We start from the raw sequence: 21087 nt of genomic DNA on the forward strand, positions 1-21087 counted from the left end.
CTGCCTAGAGTGACGACTGACGACATTCTGATTTTTATTACAGGGTTGAGAGAGGCCAGAGCGCCTGCCGTAGTGGCGTAGAGGTTCTGTCTCAGCGTCCTGTTACTAAGGGCGGTGGTTGGTGTCCGGCTCTTGGCTCCTTTCTTTTAGGGGCGAAGCCCCTTAGGGGCTGGGGCTGTTGGCGTCTCCTGTCGTCGTAATGGCGGCTTCATGTAGTCACGGTAAGAAAACACCGGGAAACTCGTTTACGCCTGGCGCTAGAACGTAACGCGTCCTAAAGAAACACCGGGATACTCGTTTGCGCCTCGCGCTGGAGCGCTTCGTGCTCCAAAAACAAGAGACTTTTACAGCAAAGCTGTATATCTGTACCCCTCAACGGTTTCATCTCCGTTGGCAAAAACGACAAGGCGCCAAGAATACGCTTACACACTGCATGCTTCGCCCCTCCTAAGGTTTCACGTTAGTGAAGATGGCCCGGGATTTTTACCTGACGTCCTCTGCAGCTAAGGCTTCCTATGAGGCTTGATATTTTTTGTACATTTCACTTTACAGTTTTCATTTTACTTTCACGATTTACGTTATTTTTGGGTGTTTAAATGATGATTTTTTTATCTTCGTTAGGGTATTTTAGGTTAGTTTACGTTACGTTACGTTACGTTACGTTACGTTAATGGAGGGCGAAGTACTGCCAGACGCGGAATTTTTTCATCGGAATGCCGGTGGACGTCGCTATAATGGAGCGATTATAGTACCGTCGGACGGCATTCTAGATACAACAAAAACTGCGGCAGTTTCATTTTCGCAGCAATTGGAAGAAATACTGATTGTGATGACAGATGTATTCATAAACACGCAAGCACACGGTCCGTTTTTATCATCTCGTGACGTTAATAAAGACCCATGGTGACATGGCACAGTCCCTGTTGTGAAGAGGAATCACAATACCGCTGCTCAAGTGGGTTGGTCATCGTGCGAGTCTATACCACTGTCTACTCAGCCGTCACAGTTCTCGGATGCGCTACGGTTGTTCGGCGTTTGAAGTGTCCGATAATTGCTCTCGGATAATCTGCGCTGCTGTGTTGCCGTGTGACCGCTCTCCTCAGGCGACGCCATTACTTGTGCCATCTGTTCCTGATAGAAAGAGAGAGTGCGACCAAAATCGAAACTGACCTTGAGCGACCCCTAACATTTGTTCCTCATAGAGAGTAAACTGAAAGTAAACTCGTAGAGAGTACTCTGAGAGGACGTAAGGTTTACTCCCCCTAGACAGTAAGTAAAGATAGTGTAACATAAAGAGTAAGTAATGTTTACTCCTCACAGAGAGTAAACTTTGTTTCTCATAGAGAGTAAACTGAGGAAAAGAGCGACAAAAACAGAACTGACCTTGAGCGGCCCCTAACATTGCTTCCTTGTAGAGAGTAAACTGAAAGTAAACTCGGAAAGAGTATTCTCAGGGAGTAAGTAAAGTTTACTCCTCATAGAGATCAAACTTTGTTCCTCATAGAGAGTAAACTGAGGAAAAGTGCGACCAAAAGCGGAACTGACCTTGAGCGACCCTGAACTTTTTTTTAAAAAACTTCGCGCGCTGCCATTGCCCGCGAAAGGAAAGCGGACCTTGATTCCGTGCCCGAAATTTCCGCCCTTGGTTCCTCGTATGCATCGGCAGCGGTGACTGGCACGCGTTCTATCTTGCGCCCAAGTGCATGGAGAAGCGGACATCCTGTCGTCGCACAAGGAAATGGCCTTCGCTTGAATTCTCGGTTAAGGGCCGATTGAAACTTGATAGGTCTGTTTTTCATGCCAGGATGCAAATAGCTGAGTCTTTATTTGCCTTGTCCGCGCAGAAAACCGCGAGCTGCGACGAACCGGGGGGAAAATAAACGCCGTCTTTATTGGCGATCGTGAGGCGGAGGATAAACATTTGCGAATTGGCGATGCTAATCGAAATCGATATGTTTTAATATCTTCTCTCGGATCCTCCGCTGTGATGCTTACTGTTTACCGAGTGCTGTATATCCATTTTACGACTACAGATTTCTGTATTACGAGATGTAACCGCTTCGTTCCTGGCCAGGCCGTTTGCATCTGTTTCCAACCATCTCACCCTAAATAGTGTATATTTGAATAATACTCTCTCAGCGAAACAAATACATAAATTTCTAGCCATCCGATCCGAAAATCTGTTTACGTACACCGCTTTTTACATCGCGTTATTTTCACTTCAGTGAGTTTTATTATGTCAATAGTTCTAATAAATATCTTTGCCTTCAGTGGTATAAAATGTAACCGCGAGGAAAGCATCCACTATACTTCTTCTTCGCTGCGCAACAAAGGGGGACGGGAGAGCAAAACTGCTCAGACACAGCCTCGAAGCTCTGAACAATTCGGTAAAAAATGAAGAACGCAGAAAAGCTCAAGCATACCTAAAGGGCACCCTCAACACCGATGTGGGAATTAAATGTGGCGAGCTCGTGGAGATTCACGATTGAAAGTGTTACAAAACGAAGCAAAAATAGTTTGACGTTTTTTAACAGCGAAGCTGTTTAGCAAATCGTAATTTTTCGTGTCAACAGTTAAAAATGGCAAAAAATTGCCGAGCTCGCGCACGTGAGAGCGGGCCTCGCATGTGTGCGTGCGTCGCGACGACCGCCCAGCGTCCCCGGCGCACGTTTGTCAAGCCAAGCATGCCCACTTAGCAAGATTGGCCTAGATTGGCCAAAAAGAACTCCGGCGTTCGCCGTAATCGTGGCAACACTTGGTCGGAAAGAGAAAGACACGTCATAGCTTCCGCCCGTCCAAGGTGGTGTACGTCCAATGATTATCATTTCCGAAAAAAAAAATGAAAGAAGCTCACAGTTATAGCAACAATGATGGAGTAAAGGTCGTTGCGGCAGCGAAGAAGAAGCAAATCGGCTGCAGTCGTGGACTTAAACCTTCGTGGTGGTCGTTAAGGTTGCGTACAGCTTCCCTACTTTCAAGTCTTACGCGTTAGTGTGTGAGCTTCCTTCATTTTTTTCTCTTTTTTGCGTGACCCATATGTATGAGCACGTTGATTGGAGGGAGTGTGAAAAGTGTGTGATGTTGGGATTGCTGGCGATTCATGCTCGTAGTCGTAGCGGATCGACGTCTCTGCTTTGGAAACTAAGACAACTACGGGACGGGGTGAAAATGATGATTGTAGGGTTTAACGCGCCGACGCAACGCAGGCGATGAGGCGCGCCGTAGTGGAGGGCTCCGGATTAATTTTGACCACCTGGGGATCTTTAACGTGCGCCGAAATCTCGTACACACGGGCGTTTTTGCTTTTCGCCTCCATCAGAAAAGCGGCCGCCGCGGCCGGGAATCGAACCCGCGACCTCGTGCTCAGCAGCGCCGGGGTGAAAAAAGTTCGCATAGGCGGAACGGAAGCGCTATCGTTCATACACTGAACGTTCCGCAGTGAGCTGCATAGCTTTCACGAATGCGGTGTAGAACCAGTCGAGCGCACTTGTTAGCGCAAGTTAGTTTTGCTTTTATGTTCTTTGGTGCCACTCGTGCCAGCGCAAGGAATGACCTTTCGCCTCTCCTCGACTCCTTTTTAAAAACCCAGAGAGCGCCTTTTCCTTTGTTTTCTGTTTTAAATTGATCGCGGCTTCACTCGTATACACCCCGATCTCGTAAAGAAGACTTCGCAGGAGCACTCAGTGCCTTACTGTTCAAAATTCCAACAATGCGTGTAAAGTAGGCTTTACTGCAATGCCCTGAAGCATTGTTGAAAAGCCAATTTTATAATGTCAAGAGCCTGCATACTGGTCTAGTCCCCTTGTCTTGGAGTTGAAGCGGGAAAATTGAGTCTTCCATTTGGAAGCTCATCGTCCAAGCCCTGCTGAAGTGCTCTTTCACGTGTAGGTCGCTTTCAAGTGGTATGTGGGGCTGAAATGCGAACGTTTCGAGTGCCTTCGCATCTTCCGTTCTAATTTATCGCACGAAGGGTTGTCATCTTTCACCCGGTAATCTTATACCCTCCACGCGCTCCCACCCGCTCTTATCGCTGTGCAGTGAGCCGCCACATTCAACGGCACTGGCTCCACCCGGCGTGATAGAAAAGAAATGCTTAGGTATTGAGTATTACGGTGAAAGCGGGAGAGTCGAATTGTTGTTTTCACCCCCTAGCGCGTTGCCTGCTCAAGCTCGTTGCGAAGCCTGATTTCTGTGTGCCGTTATCTTGCGGTGGGTCGCATAGGGTTTCATACTAATACATGCTAAAGGGAAATCTGGCGCCGCTGTCTAGGGGAGCTGCGCATTAGCGAGCGTTCCGTCATGTACCGAGCAGGCAGAGCCGGCATGTACTTGTTTTGGCCTGGCTCATGAACAGGCTGAAAAATTGCCTCCGGCTGCAAAAAAATCCACAGTATTGTTGTAGAAGATTAATCGAATTTCTTTTGTTATTATAAAATTAAAGTTCCAGAAAGATTTATTAGATGCGACTGCATCTCATTCACTCGCCTTGTACCTTCATACGGCGTTGTTGTCGTCCGTCCACACCCCTCCCCCATTCTCCTCGCCGCACGAGCTGCGCTCTCCGCCGCTCACCCCCTCTCCTCTCCGATAGCGAACACTCTCTCGCGAGGGGCATTGGATTGGATTCGATTGGATTGGCTTGGCTTGGATTGGATTTGGATTGGATTAGATTAAAGTGGATTGTGTTGCGTCATAGCCGCGCCACGTTGCGTCATAGCCGCGGCAGGGGGCACACGACACGTTTCACGCGATGGGAGAATCAACCTAACGGAAACAACAACGGAACCCCCTATGCGTCGCATCTACACAGGGGTTCCCGCGAGGGGAGGTGTGAGTAATTTTTTGTCAAGGATTATTGAGAAGCTTCATGCAAGATGAACACGAAAAAGATGTTGACCTTTTTTATTGATTTTGGCTTCGAGACAATAAAGAAGTCATGTGGCTATAGCTAAGACAAGTAGTCGAGTGGCGGCGTCCACGACGGTCCGCAACTACAGTGAACTAGTGTTCTAATTTACCATACCGCAACTGCAGCGCCAGATTTCCCTCTAGCATATATCGGTATGAAACTTTATGGTGGGTCAGACTCTTTAGATTCCGCTTTCGGGCGGCTCATGTATGGCGCGGGTCGCGGACGCTTGAAGTCACGAATTGCGCAGAGCTAGATGACCTGATTGCCGCCGCCTAGTCCCACAGATGTTTTCAGGTGGTTGCTGACAAACGTCGTCCTTTCTTCCGAGAGCAAGTTGTTTTTGTTCCTCTCCTAATGACAACTGCCTGTGCAGTGGGCCTCTGAACTCCACAAGATCTGGCAGCTCTCTTGGTAGATCTTACTAAAAATACCCGCTTATCGATTTTCTAAGAAAAGTGCGCCGTGTCTCTTCACTTTGTCGCTATCCAGGTTCTTGCCCATCGATTTTGAGTACTGAACGAAAGTACAGCTCCACACCCCTTTCGATCAAGCACAGTTCACATGCGTATTTACTCTTAAAGAGACAGAACGACTTCGGGGTTTTATTAGTAGTTGTGAACGGCCTCAATATAGATGCAACTCTCATCCCAACAGATAAGCATGCAGTGGGAACTGGTTGGTCTTGTTTTCGTAGCTTCGGAGTACGGAGTCAACTGACCAGTTCATACCACCATCGTGTGAATGCGAAGAGCTTTCCCATGGGTCCTATCGGAGCACTCAAACTTTATTGCTGCGGGAGTTGTGCCGCTGAAAGCAACTGGTGCCTGGTCTCGTGGTCTGCAGTCCGTTTCTGAAACATCCGCCTTCTCCGACAGCTCCTCGCGTCCTGTTCAGCGCGAGAGATGTGATTTTGACGAAGTGCAAGCGGGCTGCGGTTTGCACAGACAATAGCTGTGGGATTGGTGCTCAGTTTGCACCTAACGGCTGAAGAGTTCAAAAAATTAGCTTTAGCGTTAACAGACGGCGAAGGGAATTCGCCAAAGTTTTATTTGCGGCTGAGTTGTGCGTTGTAAGACACGCAATCCATTATTTGTCTGTTTTTCGGTATTCAAAAAGTTTAGCTCGTCCATAATAAGTGGCAGACGAGAAGACATAATGCGCTATTCTTGGCCGTCGAACAACATGCCGTGATGACGTCACACTACTTTGAAATGGCGTTTCATTCGGTCTCAACTATAAATATATAAATTTTCACCCGTTGTAGGGTTAACATCGACCCACTGTTTAAGTTCACGCCATAGCGTTAATGTGCACGCACAGTTTCGACAAGTGCTACGTGCTAGCTAGTCTCACCTTGTCACATTCCTGTGCGATTTACAAATTCCTGACTCACGGGCTTAAAAAGGATCGTGCGCCAATAAAAAAAGTTTCATATAAATTCATCAAAGTGCTCCTAACGGCGTAGTTTGCTTTTTAGAAATATTGCTCATCTTTACTGAAATAAAATATAAACAAGAAACACATTTTGGTTTATCAAGTTTTCACTAGATGGCGTTAGCTTAGCAAGCGAGAGTGTTATTTTTTTATTTCTTTACCGAAGTGACAAATTTCGAAAATGAGCAAACTAAACTGTTTCGAGCGTTTTCGTGGATCTACAAAACTATTCGCATTGGTGCACGATGGTTTTTAAGCCCGTTTGCCGTGACATAGCAAGTCCCATTGAAATGTTAACAGGTGAGTCTCCCTTAATTTTAGTCATGCGCTGTGGCCAGTGCGCAGTCATAGCCGAGGTCAGCAAATGGGCGGGGAGAATGGCGCGAAACGGAGGCGGCTCTTCTAAACGCCATTTTTTGAAATCGGAAAATGTGGGTAAATCAGCTTTAAGAAATTCGGTAGGCGGCCTGCACGTTCTATACTTCAATCCGGTGAAGTAATTAGTGTTTACAACGCCCTTCAGTGTCCATAAGCAATCCTGATGTCAACGCCCCAACGGGGCTTGTCTTCGCCTTGCCGAAACTTCCACCGGGAAGTGCGCCCTTCCTTTCCCTTTAGCCCTGTTCGAGACTTTCATGTTCAGTTATCGCCCGTCCAATTTCATTTTCTGCGGAATCCTGCGCACTTTACGCAAGCCTGAACGTTTCGATTAAGCTGTGAAGCCAACTGCCCTCGCCGTTATTTTGTTTCATGTTCTGTCATTCATTTGCTGGCTTATGCAGAAACCCAACTTACCGTATTTACTCGAGTCTAAGCACCCTCTTTGTTCCACGATCGCGATGCCCAAAGTGAGGGGCGTGCTTAGATTCTAAAAACTTCAATTACCGCCCCCATCCGTCACTTTTAGGAGCGAAGCTCCTCTTGCTCGGGCAATGCATCCCGTCCCTCGTTGCTGCTGTACACGGCACGACGATGATGATTGTGGCAGGATCCCCCTAGGGATTCACCAACCAAAGATTGGCCGAAGAGGACAAAACGTTCAACGCGTTCGTTGCTACCCAACAAGGAGGAGAGGAAGAATTAAGAAGAGGTTGTCGTTCGTCGCCTGCGAGCTCAAGACACGTACCGAGGGTACGCGACACAAGACGGTCTGCAGAAGGCGACAGCCAATGTGGCTAAAATGCCACACACCGAATTCGCCAACTTGCCCATGGAGATTCTCTTCGTCCCAAACAAGCCCTACATAATCACCACAAACATCGACGCCGTCGACGGGCTTGTCAACGGAGCAGTGGAGAGCTTGACGTGTCGAGTCTTTATATGATGTGTGGGTGAATGTTTCACGGTTTTACCGATAAGCATTTTAGCTTCGCCCCTCTCATCATCATTCACTTCGTGGGGATGGCGGGATTTTTTTTTTTTTGTAGCTATATCTCGACGAAACGGGCGCAATGAATAATGCTTGATTCAGCAGCAATTCCAAAGAAAAATAGGTACAGACAATGAGCCCACCACCTTAACTACCATTGGAATCCGTTGTGCTACTTGCGCCGCCGCTCTCAGCATGCCCCAGCAGGTCATCGTCTGTTCCGTTGAAGTGGTTTGTAATTGAAAGCTTCATAAATGTCTTGGCCGGAACATCAACTCGGGTCCGCTTCCACGCGTATGAAATTTCCCTGGTGATTGTTGTTTAGATAAGGGGGGCTTAGATTCTCTTGCGAACTTTTGTCCAGCGTTTTTCCCCGAAAGTATGGGAGGGTGCCTAGAATCGGGGGCTGCTTAGGCCCCAATGAAGTTTTTCCAATCCAATCCAATTAAAATCGCGAAAATTCGGTGCATTGTCTCAACTACGTGTGATGTCACTTACCGCTAAGCACTGTTGACGAAACCATCGGTCACAACGGTGATCGCTTGAGCTATATGTGTAGCATGCAAGCCGCATAAAGCGGCCGGTCGGGTGTTTTGAACTTGGACAGTGCCAACCTATCGTAGCTGGTTATCAGCTCGAACTGTCTGCCGTGTCCGTGTCAACAAGACGGGCTAAACTTAGCCTTCATCGAAACCCGCCACGCGCCGATTGCGTGAAGGGCGCTCTGTATCGTGAGAGTTCTGAGAGCGCGCCCCTCTAGCTGTTGATACGGTCTAGTTGGCAGTGCGCAAACACTGAATGCCTTACTGGCGGCAAATGCCAAGAAAAGTGCCATGGTATGCAGGAGTGGGTTTGGTACACACAGATGCGGTGTTAAAATACACTTTTGAAGCTGTCTTATATATTTCCACGGGGAGGCTTTAGTATTCAGCAACATCAAGGAAGAAGATGCGTTGGCACGAGGCGGTATAGCCAGAGAGACGACGAGGGAGTGATTGGGCTCCGACGATCTCTACCTCACATTATAATATACAGTGTGAGCACAATCCAAAACCTCCTTCTCTCGGACCTCCTCTTTCCACCCCTGAACTGTGGGAGAACCTGGTGACCAGCGGCCATCTGGACGTCCAGCATGTACTGGCGTCCAGAGCGAATGCCCTCGTGGATTCCGGGACTGGCCACTCCCACTTAAGCGGCTCGTATAAATGTTTCTTTCTCTCTCAGTCTCCCTCCCTCTCTGAAAAGTGCGTGATAGTGGCCTGCTGACGTAACAATACGAACCTGAGTTGTTGCCGAAGGATTACCCTAACGGTATCCCAACCTGGGCTCTCGTGCAGCTTTGAACCAGAGGGTCCTGCACATACGCACGTATGCTTTCACACCTCAGTCGCAGTATCCCCCATTGTACTATCGTAACAGATTGTTCATCTGGCCTGTCCTCAACCAAGCATCTCCTACCTTCGAGTTTCATCTGGCTTGAGCGGTGGTGCAGAACACGGCAGCATCTTCTTCTTTAGAAGATAAGGGTGGTTCCTCCAAGCTCCTTACCATGATTATGGTGATGACGATAACGTTGGAGGATTCCATACAACATGGCTGAGTCATTTTCAAACGCTAATAAAGCTTATCATTATGATGGTGATTATGTGGTTGTCGGCGACGTACGACCGTCACGGTACGGGCGAAGTTCTGCTCGGGTATATGGCACACAGCAGGTTGCCGTTGTGTAACAAAACGGCCCCTCTTCGTTAAACCACTGAGTCCGAATTTGCCCAATGAGGTGGTCCAGCCACGAGCCTCATTCTAGCGTGTATTTTTCTTCCCGCTTTCTCAGACTACCTGAGGCACATGGACTCTGAGGCGCAGGCCGTCATCACGGACGAAGCGAATCGAGCGGACGCCGACGGCGGCGCAGATGTCAGAGTCACGGCGACTCCGTCCACAACCACGAGTAAGTACTCCGTGAGGCAGCAGTTTCTTTTCGATGCATTAGCATCCCTCCTTTGGGAACCATGTCACCAGCGCTGGAGTCGAGGGTCTTCGAAACAGTCGGTGATTCGGTATACGGTTCGAAGAGCCGAAGGGCACAGCCGGACACACGGGAGGCACTTCTCGTTGACTCTTCCGCAACAATGTGAAGACAATAAAAAATAACAATAACAATAGCGACGGTAATATAACGCGGGCGAAATTATCGTAATGAGCTTCAGCATTTCCATTCCACAATTTCGAAGGAAAGTTTCAACATCCACCTCAGCGCAGCCGTGCGGCTCAGCTTTCTCAGAAACTTTGCAGTTGAAGAAAAATTCGGCCTGGTCCGGGATTTGAACCCGGGCCCACCGCTTAACCGGAGCAGTCGCTCTACCAACTGAGCTAACCGGGAGGCTAGTCGTTTCAGCGCGAGAGCGAATTGATCAACTCGAAGTGATAGACAGGTGTTAATCTACCAGATTTATGGAAAATCTGGTCGATTAACACCATTCCACAATTCTGTAAACGGATGCACCACATCGGTCCATTTAGGTAATCTACCTGATAGTGGAGCGATTTACGAGGAGGGGTATCGGTATACCAGAAGCGGTTAACTTTGGAAATGGAAAGTAGTGCCCTCCCGCTCTCTCCCTTCCACATCTCCTCCCTGAGCACACCGGCCCCTGCACCACGAACATTCAAGAATCACCAGGAGGCAGCGACCCGCTCTCGTCCCCATAGGTGCCTCGATTCCAGTTCCAGAGACGGGCGTTCGAGGCACCCTACTCGCCCCAATCTCGAATTCGCAAGGTGTAACGACGCTATTTCTCATTCTGCTTTTCTTATTATTTCACGCCTTCAAGTTCCGTTTCGAAGCCATCTGGAATTTTCGCGGTTGCGTGTCCCTGTCTCCTTGCAGACCGAGTCAGACAAGTCTCACCGTGAAAGGCCAACTCGTGCCGCTCGAAGTGTATTTTCGGGGGTGGGCGTTGTCGCAACGCGGGAAGGCGGCTGCCACACCAGCGGAGGACCGATAACGAACCGGGGCCGCGTCGTTGACAGCCGAGGAGGGGGCCTCGCGTCACCCGTCCGAAGGACCCGCAGCGGGCGACGCGAAAAGAGCGATGCGACCGGAAATGAGCCATCCGTGACGACGACTCGGCTCTCCGGCCACCCATCCGTCTCTGGAGCGGCTTTGCAGCCTTCCTGCACTCACCGGTGACGTCCCGGTGGCGTCGCTGATGGAACGGATGCGGGGGGGACTTCTCTGGCTTGTGGCGCGGACGTCGGCGCTGACCCCGTGCAGTTCACTCGGTTGTCGACGGAGTCGCGCTGAGACCCGTCTCCGCTGTGGCCCCTGTTTCCATCGCGCATTTTCGCCCTGGCCGTCTTGTCGCCGAGAGACGGTTAGTACCCGCAGAAGCCCAATTAGCGCGTAAAGTCTTCATTCCGGTTTCTAGACGCGTGTTTATATAAAAAAATGTCGTTTCAAATCGCGCGCCATCAGCCGCAAAGGGTTCGCACAACATCCGACAGATGGCGACGAGTGTACTGGCCAGTAGGAAGACGCAGTGAAACATCCCCCTCGCGAGGGGCACGATCAAATGCAGAGCATTTCCGGGGGCACACGACGTTAAGTAGTTTGCGTTACGTTAATGTTGTTGCACTTGTGGCAACTGCTGACGAGAGAGCGCTCGTCAGCAGTAATTTGAATGAGTCAACGATATAAGGCGCGTTCATAGCGTCCCATTCTGTGTCGGCTTTGTGGCGCAGTGGTTAGAGCACCATGTACATTGCGCTCCGCCCGCAGGGTCGAGGGATCGAAACCGGGCGCCGGATAGTATTTTCCTTTTATATAGTAGGGACAACGACGGTGCGGAATACGGACGTCAACGCGGGTGACATCGTGAGTTACTGAAATGCTCTGCATTTAAAAACGTGACAAATGTGGTTCTTTTAACGGAAGACCTGTTTAAGCTTTTAGTTCCGCCGTCGAGCGTTACCACAAAACTCAGCCCAGTCAAGCGCACGGGAGCGTGCGCCTCGTGAGGAGCTCCCGGTGTTGTCCAGACTCAGTAAGCCACGTGAGGAGCTCGCGAAACAAGTATCAATAAAAACACCGAGCGCACGTGAGTGCGCGCCTCGTGACAAGCGCCCGGAGACGGTCGGCTCGACCTTCGAGAACAGCCTGCCCAGCGTTCGTGGCGTGATCTCTCGCGTGCTGTTCTCCTCGCCAGTTCACGTGCGTTCGCGCCTGAAGTGTGGAGCACAGACGTCGAGTTCGCGAAGCCAAGTGCCGCGGGTACTAGCGCGTGCTGGCGTGGTCTACTTTGGGAGAGGTGCGAAAGCCTGCGGACAAAGCGATCCGGGCATGCCAGTCATGGAGAACTTTCAGCGGCATGCAGATTCGGAAAGCCGTGTGAGGTGCAACATCCAGTTGTCCGACGAAGGGAGGGGGGTCGCCAGCGCTGCTGGCTCTCTCTCCAGCCTTGCGCCAGTAGTGCAAGCTGCGCCAATGTTTTTTTGCACTGCCCGAGGAGGGTGCATACGACCGGTCTTGAAGAGTAAATTTTGGGGACATGCTGAGACGAAGCCAGCGACTATCCCGCAGTTCGGCCACCTTTCCACCTCCGGTCACTGACACGCATTTCTTACCTTCGTTGGCACGGATCCTGATTGGTCAGAAGGGCTCGGAAGACGGTGTGTTGTTGCTGGTGACGGGGCGTGTTTGACCCGCGTACCCTCGCGGCGTTGCTGTGCACGCAACGGACCACTTGTCCTCCTCGCATTTATTTCCGCCGTGCCTTCTCGTCACCGCCATATCTAGCGGCGCGAGTTCACCAAAGCAATTTTACGGGCTAGTTTGTCTGACATTAATGCAGTGCTCTAAGGACGGGACGAACAGAAATAAGAGACAGACTGCGTGCTGCACGGTGTGCCTTTTCCTTCCGTTCGTTCCGTCCATAGCGCATCGCATTCTAATCGAGCGGCGGCCGCAACTGCAAAAGGCTTCAGAAACACAGAGAAAAACATGTTTACGTTAACCTACACTACACCAGACGCCGTTCGCACGTCGCCGGTTGGAGACAGCGTCTTGTAACTCGCGCCGCTGCATGCACGCGTGCGTGACGGGGCATCAAGGCTTGTTTGCGTCAAGTCGGGTTCGTCAACCCACCTCGATCTCTTCTCTGTTCCAGGGATGAGCTGTCGGTGGCGGCGTCTTGCACGACTAATCAGTATAGCATTAATGATTCCTTCCATGAGTCCTTGTGTTTTGTTTTTAACAGCAGAGCTGTTTAACTTGAGCTTGGTCCGTTGGCGTTCGCAAAAAAAAAAAAAACAACAAAAGAACCCGGCATGACCTTCGCGCAGTGGCTGGAGCAAAACGAAAAATACCGAGCGCACGGGAGCGTGCCCTTCGTGAGGAGCGCCCGGCGTCGTTGTTGTTGTTGTTCCTCTTCTAGTGGCGTCGTCCAGGCTTGCGCGTGTGCTTGCGCAACGTGAGTAGCTCCCTCCTTCGTCGTCGTCATCGCGTAGCGACGGACGCCCACGGGTCCGCCGCGCCGAAGATGATTACAACGAATCTGTCAAGCCATTGCTTCACAGTCCACACTGGAGACGGTCGCCGGACCAGCTGACGAAGTAGTGGAGGTCTACCGGGGCGAGGACGCGCTACAAGAGGATGTGCTTTACGCCGCTGTGCCGTCGGAAGACGACGACGATTGCTACTGAATAAAACATGCTTCAATGGTCCGTGCTTTACAGTGCCTCCCAAAGCGGCTTTGCAGTGCTGATGTCCGATTACTCCCTCTCGTGGGATCCGTTGTCAGTGTGGGAAGGAGGAGGAAAGAAAACGCTTATTTTTATTTTTTAGTGGTTGGGATGCACTCCACCGGGTTCTTGTGCCACGTGCGACAGTTCCCGACGGGGTCAGTAGTGGTGGTACCCTTGGTTCAGGGCTCCAACGGCCTCAGCTGCTTTGCGTGCCCGCTGAATCAGACCGATCTGGTCCTTCATACCAGTCGCTGGCCAGCAGTGCCTCCCATTGCTTCTTATTAGGGTTTTTGGATTTTCGGACAGTCGTTGTGCTTTGGAATTTCCATCTGCTGTGGTAGAGGGTGGCTTTTTCTTGGTGGCACAATAGGCATGCGTAAGCTAGGTCGACCCCCAGCTCTTCTGTTTCTCCAGCGTTGCACCACCAGTGCACGCTGTGCCAAACCTGGTGCGGGACGCAAAGAAAGAAGATAGCTCCGCTGTCCCTCGTAATGGAAAGGAGGGTGATCCTTTTTTGGAGGCGGAGGAATTTCAGTGATGGTGATGACGTCACATCGGGGCGTATACGTGCGTGTGGAAGAATTGTTATCGTGCTAATGTGCCTACAGGCTTTGATGAAGACTGTCTGCGCGTAGTTACGTCACGATGCCTCGTCATGACTGTACCTCCCTAACGGAGTTCGCGGGGTCACGATGTGATCACGCGGAGTCATCCCTCTCCCCGCTAACGCCGGGAAAGAAAGAGCAGCGTTTCACGGGAAGGAATTATGGGCAGTGAGATCATTATCCCTTCTCCTCAAGAAAGGCAACGTCGTGTCACTAGTCTAGGAGGACTACGGTGGAAAGTGGTGGGGATTTAGCATCAGAATGGAATATTTTACGTTCCTTTTTATTTTATCTACAACAAAGCAGGAACCGAACTATCTCGTCTATACTAACAAGCTAAACTACTGGTCACTTCAAATTCTTCAACGTGGCTGACGCCACCCTTATCAGGGAGTCCTGGGAATACTGTCGAGCGCCACAAATTTCGCCCCTGCGACACTTCGCCAAAAGAACGTGGCTGAGGGTTGTCAGACATTGACGCTCGAAACCGGTTGTGGTTTTTTTCTCCTACGCTCAACGTCTCCGCGCGTTCAGCGTTGCTGTGGTACTGACCGGTTCATCCTGTGCGCATTGCCGACTGCGCTCTATAATCTCTTCGCTGATAACAATGTCAATTGTTGTAAGATTGGATTGGATTGGATTGTCAGGTAACTCCGGCGCAACGTGTCAAGACTGGGAGAGAGGTTTGACCAGACACGGGTGCATTTTCGGGAGACTTTTGTTTCGGCCGTGAAATTGTACAGAGCCATCCAAATTCGGGAATCTCCCGGACAAATCGGGAAACCTGGCAGATATGCTTCGTGTTACTACCTGACAGAGATGCACTGGCGAGAGTTAGTGTGGCCTCCTGTAGCACACAAATGATGTGGGATATAAGGAGGATTTCTCATCCGAAACAGCACTAAATGTTTTTGTGTAATTGTTTGTTTGATTGTTTTGTTATTTTTAAAGTCTGTGGGGCCCTATTTTTGTTTATACATATTAGTGCTGGTGTGTGTGTGCTCATTGTTGTGCGAGGAGCGCCAGCAGCTGGTGGGTCGCGTAGGAGCGCTAATTGGTCCTTGGCCTCATGGGCGGTCCGCAAGCGAGTGAGAAAAACTAATCGAGCTCCCCAGCGAGTTCAGTTGCGGAGTCCACGGGGCTAAAAATAGTAGCCGATGCAGGCAGGCGGGCTGCGCACAGTTTGAGAGTTCGCTCGCGCAACAGCTCCTCAGGGTCGAAATAAACGCGTAGCCCTATTGGAGTAAGTATCACCCGTCAACGAGCGAGAGACAAGTGCCCCGACGTAAAAGTCATACCGTCCGCCTTCCCTGCTAGGAGTCTATATACCCAATGTGAAAGACAACTCGGCTGTGAGTGGGTGGTTGCGTACAACCGAAAAAATGGGAAGTATCTCGCTTGGTAATTCCTAGTGCTGGGCATCTGCTCGCTGACAAGTTACAGGCATGTGATAAGTGTAGTATGCAGCTACCGCGTCTGCAGGTACAGAGAGCGGTATTTGCCTCGTATACCGAGCCTTCGGTACTTGTTGCTGGCTGTGGAGCTGTTGACTATGCTTCCTTTAAGGAGACAGACAACCGATTTTTGTGGAGTGCGGGTCCTCTAGCTCATATGAAATCCAGTGTTCTATATATATATATATATATATATATATATATATATATATATATATATATATATGTAGTGGGGTAAGCGCAAGGAATTTCTAAATAAACAGGCGAAAATAACTTCAATTTGGCACTAAAGTTTCAGAGGTATGGAAGGTGGCGTCATGCGGCGTCTAAACGTGGCACTACGTTACGTCTTCAAACAACTCCGTCGGTTTGAACGCGTGATTCAAAAACAGCATGCAGGAATAGGAAACGTTCCGAATAAAAAAAAAAAGAATAGGAAACGTTCCACAGTATTGTTGTTTTAAAGGGGAGCAAGTTTTTAAATACCTTTTTTTTTCATCTCACGTGCAGTTAAAAGCAGAGTAACTCTGGTTAAAAGTATGTTGCCGCGCGCCTCGCTGTCATGATTGCCAGCATTACCTTTGGCGGGACAAGTATGTCCGGTAGATCGAAAAATTCCGATTTCAAAAGTTCTAGGGCGCTATCAGCAAAACTGTTTCGGGTTGAAGTGTTTTAAGTGATGCCTTTTCATTTGGAATAGAGAAAATATGCTTGACAAAAATCGGTTGTCTGTCCTTTGAGCATGTGTTAGTCGTGCAACTCGTGAAGGAAATACTTGAGAACGTGGAGATAGTGGGCCACACTGGGCCGTGCCGTAAGCGTGTCCACTGGTTAATAAACGTAAAAACGGCGCAAGGTGCTCACTCGCATATGAGTGACGAACAGCTGTCGTGATTCAGCCTGCGGCAAAACCCAGCATACTCCCTGGCTCAAACTCGGGCTGCAGTGCAGCATACCGAACGTCACAATGACTATTTCCACTGCGAGATATGTTGCGGCTAAGATGACATTTTACAGCGATAGCTGTTAGTGCGACCCTCTTTCCGCGGTTGGTAAAAACAAGCATAACGAGTGGATTTTGTATTAGCGCTTAAAACTGGTGCTATGTCACCGTGTGGTGGTACCATAATAGGCCCCTAACATGCGGAGTGAACGCTCTGCCACTAAACTATTACCCTGAACAGGCAGATGCAAGCAGATGGCAGGATAAATTGTTGGGCAAATAATTATATTGCCGGTGAGCAATGGGGAGGAACTATTATCCTACGAACATTTATTGCACAAGCGGTCGCCATGCTAGAAATGGTGGCCGCACTGGAAAGCGGTCACCATACCAGTAAGGGTGGCAGTTTCATCACGTCTTTTGCAAAGCATAGTGCAGCGTCCTCAAGCACGACGTACGTGTTTCATTATAATCTTCATGTTCTTTTTGTCTTTGTGCGCGCAGGTTGGGAGAGCCAGCGGGACACCACGTGCTGCATGCTGGGCCAGATCGCGGGAGACAAGGGCTACCACTGCTTCGCCAGGTTCTACGCCGCGCGACTGCTGATGCGCAACCGCAACCGCGCGCACAACCGCAAGATGGGTTTCTACGGCCGCAACCGGATCCCCGACTACGGTCGCCGCTTGATGCGCACCTTCGAGACGTGCGTCGTGGGCGACCACGGCACCGTCTTCCACAAGTGCTGCCACATGGTGGCCGTGGAGCGCCGCGACCGTGACCGCTACGACACGTCCGCTGCCAGGGCCGCCCAGGCGGCTGACGCTGACCAGCAGACGGTCGTGTCGTCTGCGTCGAACCACGGCCGAAGCCACCACCACCGGCAGCACCGCACAGAAGAGGAAGCGAACGCCGAGTCTTCGGAAGTCTCGACTAGCACCACCACGACGGAGAGGCCGCGTCACGAGGCAGTTGAAGACAACAGACGGTAGATACGCAAGGAGGCGGCGTCTGCTGAAGACCGATGCGACTTTCTTCCTACAGGGAAGACATCCGTTTGCCTGGTGTTGTTGCTGTGGCATCTGCAGGTTGAGATGTTATGCTGCTCGCAGCGTCTCTTGCCGGGGACATTTTAATTTGGAGCGTTAGTTCCCTGAATAGGGTTTCACGGTACCCAAGTAGCGTGAGAAGGTAATAGCATCACCATTACATGTTCCTTGTTTCCTGGAGGTCGTTACCAAATATGCGGCGAGGCTTTCAGCACTCGTTGATGGAAGCCTGGTCACGGTGGTTGCATGGTCCAATGGAGCTCCTGTCTAGAACAAGTACGATGTTGAGTATCTGTGCGAGCAATAACAAGCTAGAGTATTAGGCTTTACAACAGTGTCTTCATCTTGACCTATCCATTCATCCGCTGTGTATGTGGTACGGTGTAAAGCTTTTGCGTACGCAGTCTCCAAGAAGCCAGCTGCGACGAACCTTTAGGCAAATTGGCTATTTTAGGCAATTTTTAAGAAGCCGCACACAGAAATTTCAATGAAAAAAAATGTACACATTATTTTGTATGGCTGAATACGAGTTACAGTCTAGCCAGCACGATGTCGTTGCTACGGTTAAAATATATCTTCATTCGAGGAACACTGCCGCACCCCTGCACGGAGCATTGACTTGAACATTGACTTGACTTCACTTGACTTGTTTAATCGGTCACTTCGACCCTGACTCCGACGACGCAATGCTCCTGGTGCAAATAACGCTGGAGAAAGCGGAAGCTAAACGTGCCTTTCGATGTGTGCCTCAGTGTAGAGTTATAAGACCTTCCTTGCAGCCCTTCTTGCTTTGGAGGGTCAGTTGCTGAACTCCTGCACAGCAGCAGTGTGATTGCTCTAACTTCTTTCCTCGTGTGGTTTTTCACCTTTGAAGATGTCATCCTTTTTATCATACGTTGAGTAATAATAATAGAGTCATCCCGTGGTCATCCTTGAAGGATAATTTCTTATATTTTTTCTATTCCTTTATAATATCATGTACCATTTGCACAGGGAAGTCATATGAGTGTAGCTCATGGACGTGCAAAGGTAGGCGTAGTTATAGGCAGCCCCTTGCACGTTTCTGTCATTATGAGGTCGTTATATACCCTCTTTCACGTTTGTGACATTTTTTATCATGTGTTGGTTGTAGTTCTTAGGAATTCTTTTTGCACGTTTGTTTTGTGCGCGATTTAGAATGTTAGAAACCGCGATGCTCGTTCATTTCGCTAAATTCCTGAACGTCTCTGTCTCAAGATGAGGAATACTCTTCGTACTTTGATCTTAGCCAAGAGGCCAAGATACTCATGTTAAACAGTCGATATGCAACATTTGCTGCTTGAAATGCCGGTGCGAATGAGAGTATCTTATTTCACTTTTTATTTGCTGTCATTTGAGTCCTTATGAAGGGACGATGTTTGAGGCAGTGTTTTTTTTATGGTTTTTAGGTGTTACCGAACTTGCTTCAGGCTGTCGTTCGTAATCAGCCTGTCACTTTGACGAAGGCCGTGTCTCAAATGAGAATTGAACACCTCCCTTTCTTTATGGCATTTCGGCATATTAGTACTTTGGCAAATAGTTAATGTTCCCACGAAAGTTTTTGTCGTTACTACTTCACTGAAACTGCCTGGGACGAAGTACCGTAAATTTGCGCCACTGGACCATGCTCATGCTTTAAGACATGGTGTCACAACCAACATATCACCATTTATTGAATTGCATAATCCTTTGATCCCTAATCTGATGTGCCATCCTTTCACGTAGAAACAAACTTCGAGCGTGTGTTCAAGCAAAATAAATTGTGCGATAATGTCCCAAGGCGATGAGATGCGTGGTTTCTCGAGCTTTGCTATGCGCACAACTTTGTAGACATATTTATCTAGTCCCAGTGGTCCACAAACGGGTGAGTGGGGAATTTCGTACGTGGAAATTTCGCCGCACGCGCAAATAGGACACGCAAGCACGTGTCAGCGTTCAACACCGCTCTACCAGCATCTCAATCATTCGAACAAATCGTTGTGGTGCTTTTTTTTTCCTGTTTAGACTTTGCATGATACATCACCTCGGCATCTTATTTGTCACAATATCCAAGTTAGTCACAGGTTATATGCACATCACATCACTTCCGCTAATCTGTCATCACTCCTCCATTTTCCATCGTTGCAATTTACAAAAAAAAAGGTCATAGTAAGCGATGTAATTTAAAATTTAGTTCAAACCTGCCAAAGGACACTCGAAAGACTGGCTACGAAGCTGTTCGACCAAAGTTTAACGTCACTTTCATTGGTACAATTTTATCCGTCACTATACTTATGACCTGTAACCACGGGTCAATGAACCCGCGATTTATGCCGAGTTTGCATTACTGAGTGAAAATAAGAGCTGCATCACAGTGGTTACTGCATAAACCTGAAAAATGCTCTGCATCTATGAAGTGTGGACACCAAATAAAGTCGGAAATAGTTTCGGAATCTAAGTTTTGGAGTAGTAGGGGGTAAATGTTGGTACAGTTAAAATCCAATCACAAGGCAAAATAATCCCACATAACAACTGAACACGACCTCCGCCCAGATTTCATTTGCCTGAAGCGAAATCTACCAAGTTATGAGACCAGGTGAAACCGAATGCGTAATGTTGGTTAGAAATTTTCAATGAATTTTATTGTGGTTTTTTTGGGTATCGTTAAATTCACAGCGGTCTCAAAGGTTACTGCTTCAGGATATGAACTTGCTAGATCTAGTGCCATAAGTTTGGTTTTGTAAAAAACAACAATCTTGCGCGGAAGACGACAGCTGTGTAGCTTATGCGGAAAGGTTTATGTAAAATCGAGCTTCAATTTTTTGCTGCATTTGGAACGAGGTTTTAAGCACGAAGCCCAAAAGTTTCGTAATATGTCCTTTGAGTTGCTCTACTTACTTAGCTGTGTCGACACAGCCCGCTTCTTATCGTGGCTACCACAACAATCAGACAGGCCATTCGGATCGTAGGACAGTCATTTCTTTAATTCTCGTCACCCGTAATCACCTGTACATTTAGGCATTGGCCGGGACTCGCCGCCAGGTACGAACAACTCATCTTCCGTCATACGACCTCCCAGTTCGGCTATACTGTAGGGTCGTTGTCGAGGTCATGTTCTGCTTTTTCGCACGGCATTTTGACTTACGGTTTGAGTACTCACGTGACCTTCTCGGGTATTACTCAGAACCTGTACAACAGTGCCCATGATGGTACTATATCGAAGTGTTTATGCAGCTGTTGTCTATGCAGTGTAATGAACGTGCGCGTTTTGTATGCATATATTATATTATATACTGTTTTGTGTGTTATATATATTTTGTCACGTATGAGTGAGTAGAGTTTTCTCCAAAGTACAATAAAAAATGCGTGTGCGAATGTTTTGTGAAATGTATATCGGCCCTTGCTTCCGGGGCTCAAACTTCTTGCCTTGGCTTCGTAGATGCTACCATCTTTACTGTTTGCAAACAACGTTGCTGTCTACTTCCGGCCGCAGTTTCCGGTCATCCGAGTCGTCTGCACCGCGTCTGCATACATCCTGCATCTATACATTCAAGCGAATTGTTCTCTTCGCTCACCCGGAAG

The 21087-nt window shown here is 49.0% G+C and overlaps 1 protein-coding gene across 1 annotated transcript in view; it reads left to right on the top strand.

Moving 5' to 3' along the window:
• Positions 1–20880, top strand: part of LOC144137917 (uncharacterized) — a 35454-nt gene extending 14574 nt beyond the window's left edge. Inside the window, exons 2-3 of the mRNA XM_077669936.1 lie at positions 9550–9666; positions 16967–20880. Of these exons, the coding sequence (XP_077526062.1) occupies positions 9550–9666; positions 16967–17451 (602 nt within the window). The 3' untranslated portion in view covers positions 17452–20880. The remainder of the gene's footprint in view (positions 1–9549; positions 9667–16966) is intronic.
• Positions 20881–21087: the final 207 nt, after the last annotated feature.

The sequence above is a fragment of the Haemaphysalis longicornis genome, unplaced genomic scaffold (genome assembly GCF_048455015.1).
Source record: "Haemaphysalis longicornis isolate Haplotype H1 unplaced genomic scaffold, Haemaphysalis longicornis Haplotype H1 scaffold_5, whole genome shotgun sequence".
Taxonomy (NCBI): Eukaryota; Metazoa; Arthropoda; class Arachnida; order Ixodida; family Ixodidae; genus Haemaphysalis; species Haemaphysalis longicornis.